Below are 985 nucleotides of genomic sequence, written 5' to 3'. Positions count from 1 at the left end.
GGATTTGCTTGGTCTTAATCCCATAAATGATGGGATTCATCACAGGTGGAACCAGAATGCAGACATTAGCCAATAAGATGTGGATATGAGGTGGAATGTGGTGTCCAAACTGCTGTGTAAGGGTTGTAAAGATCGCAGGCCCATAAAAGAAGACGATGATGCAGACATGGGAGCCACATGTGTTAAGAGCTTTGTGGCGAGCCTCTTGGGAAGGCATGTGGAAGACAGCACGGAGAATCAGCACATAGGAAACAAAAATTAACAGGACGTCTAAGACCACTGTTGACATGATGACAAAAAGTCCATACCAGATGTTCACTCGAATGTTGTTACAAGCATATTTGGCCAAGCCAATGTGTTCACAGTAGGTATGTGGGATAATATTATTTTGGCAGAAAGTCAATCTTTTCAAAAGAAATATTATGGGGAAAATCGTACAATAACTTCTCAAGAAGATGGTCACACCGATTTTCCCGATCAGAGCACGTGTAAGAATAGTGGTGTATCTCAGTGGGTAGCATATGGCAATGTAGCGGTCAAACGCCATCACCAGCAAGACCCCTGACTCAGAGATGAAGGTGCAATGGATGAGGAAGAACTGAGTGATGCAGCGATCCAGGGAGGTCTCCCCAGCACGGAACCAGAAGATGGCCAAGGCCTGAGGTACTGTGCATGTGGAGAGGACAACATCTGCCACGGCCAGCATGCAGAGGAAGAGGTACATGGGTTCACGGAGGCTGCGCTTGGTGAGGATAATGCAGACGAGCAGGCTGTTCCCAAGCAGGGCGATGACATAGGAAATGCAGAAGGGGATGGAAATCCACCTGTGCTGGTCCTCAAGGCCGGGGATGCCCAGTAAGCGGAAGACCGTGTGGCTGACAGCCGTGTGGTTTAATGCAGTCATGCCTGGAGCAGATGACCTGGGACCTTACTTTCTGTTGACAAAGAGATGAAAATACACATTCTTCAAAAAAAAAAAAAAAAA

The 985-nt window shown here is 47.0% G+C and overlaps 1 protein-coding gene across 1 annotated transcript; it reads right to left on the bottom strand.

Moving 5' to 3' along the window:
• Window positions 1-7: 7 nt before the first annotated feature.
• On the bottom strand, window positions 8-904 carry LOC117800676 (olfactory receptor 52B4-like; the record flags this gene model as incomplete). Its single annotated transcript, XM_034653229.1, has 1 exon — window positions 8-904. A coding segment is annotated over exon 1 (897 nt), but the record flags the coding sequence as incomplete, so codon positions are not given.
• Window positions 905-985: the final 81 nt, after the last annotated feature.

Source organism: Ailuropoda melanoleuca, unplaced genomic scaffold (genome assembly GCF_002007445.2).
Source record: "Ailuropoda melanoleuca isolate Jingjing unplaced genomic scaffold, ASM200744v2 unplaced-scaffold74291, whole genome shotgun sequence".
Classification (NCBI taxonomy): Eukaryota; Metazoa; Chordata; class Mammalia; order Carnivora; family Ursidae; genus Ailuropoda; species Ailuropoda melanoleuca.
The sequence above is the reverse complement of the archived record's forward strand: the minus strand, read 5'-3'. Positions and strand labels throughout refer to the sequence as shown.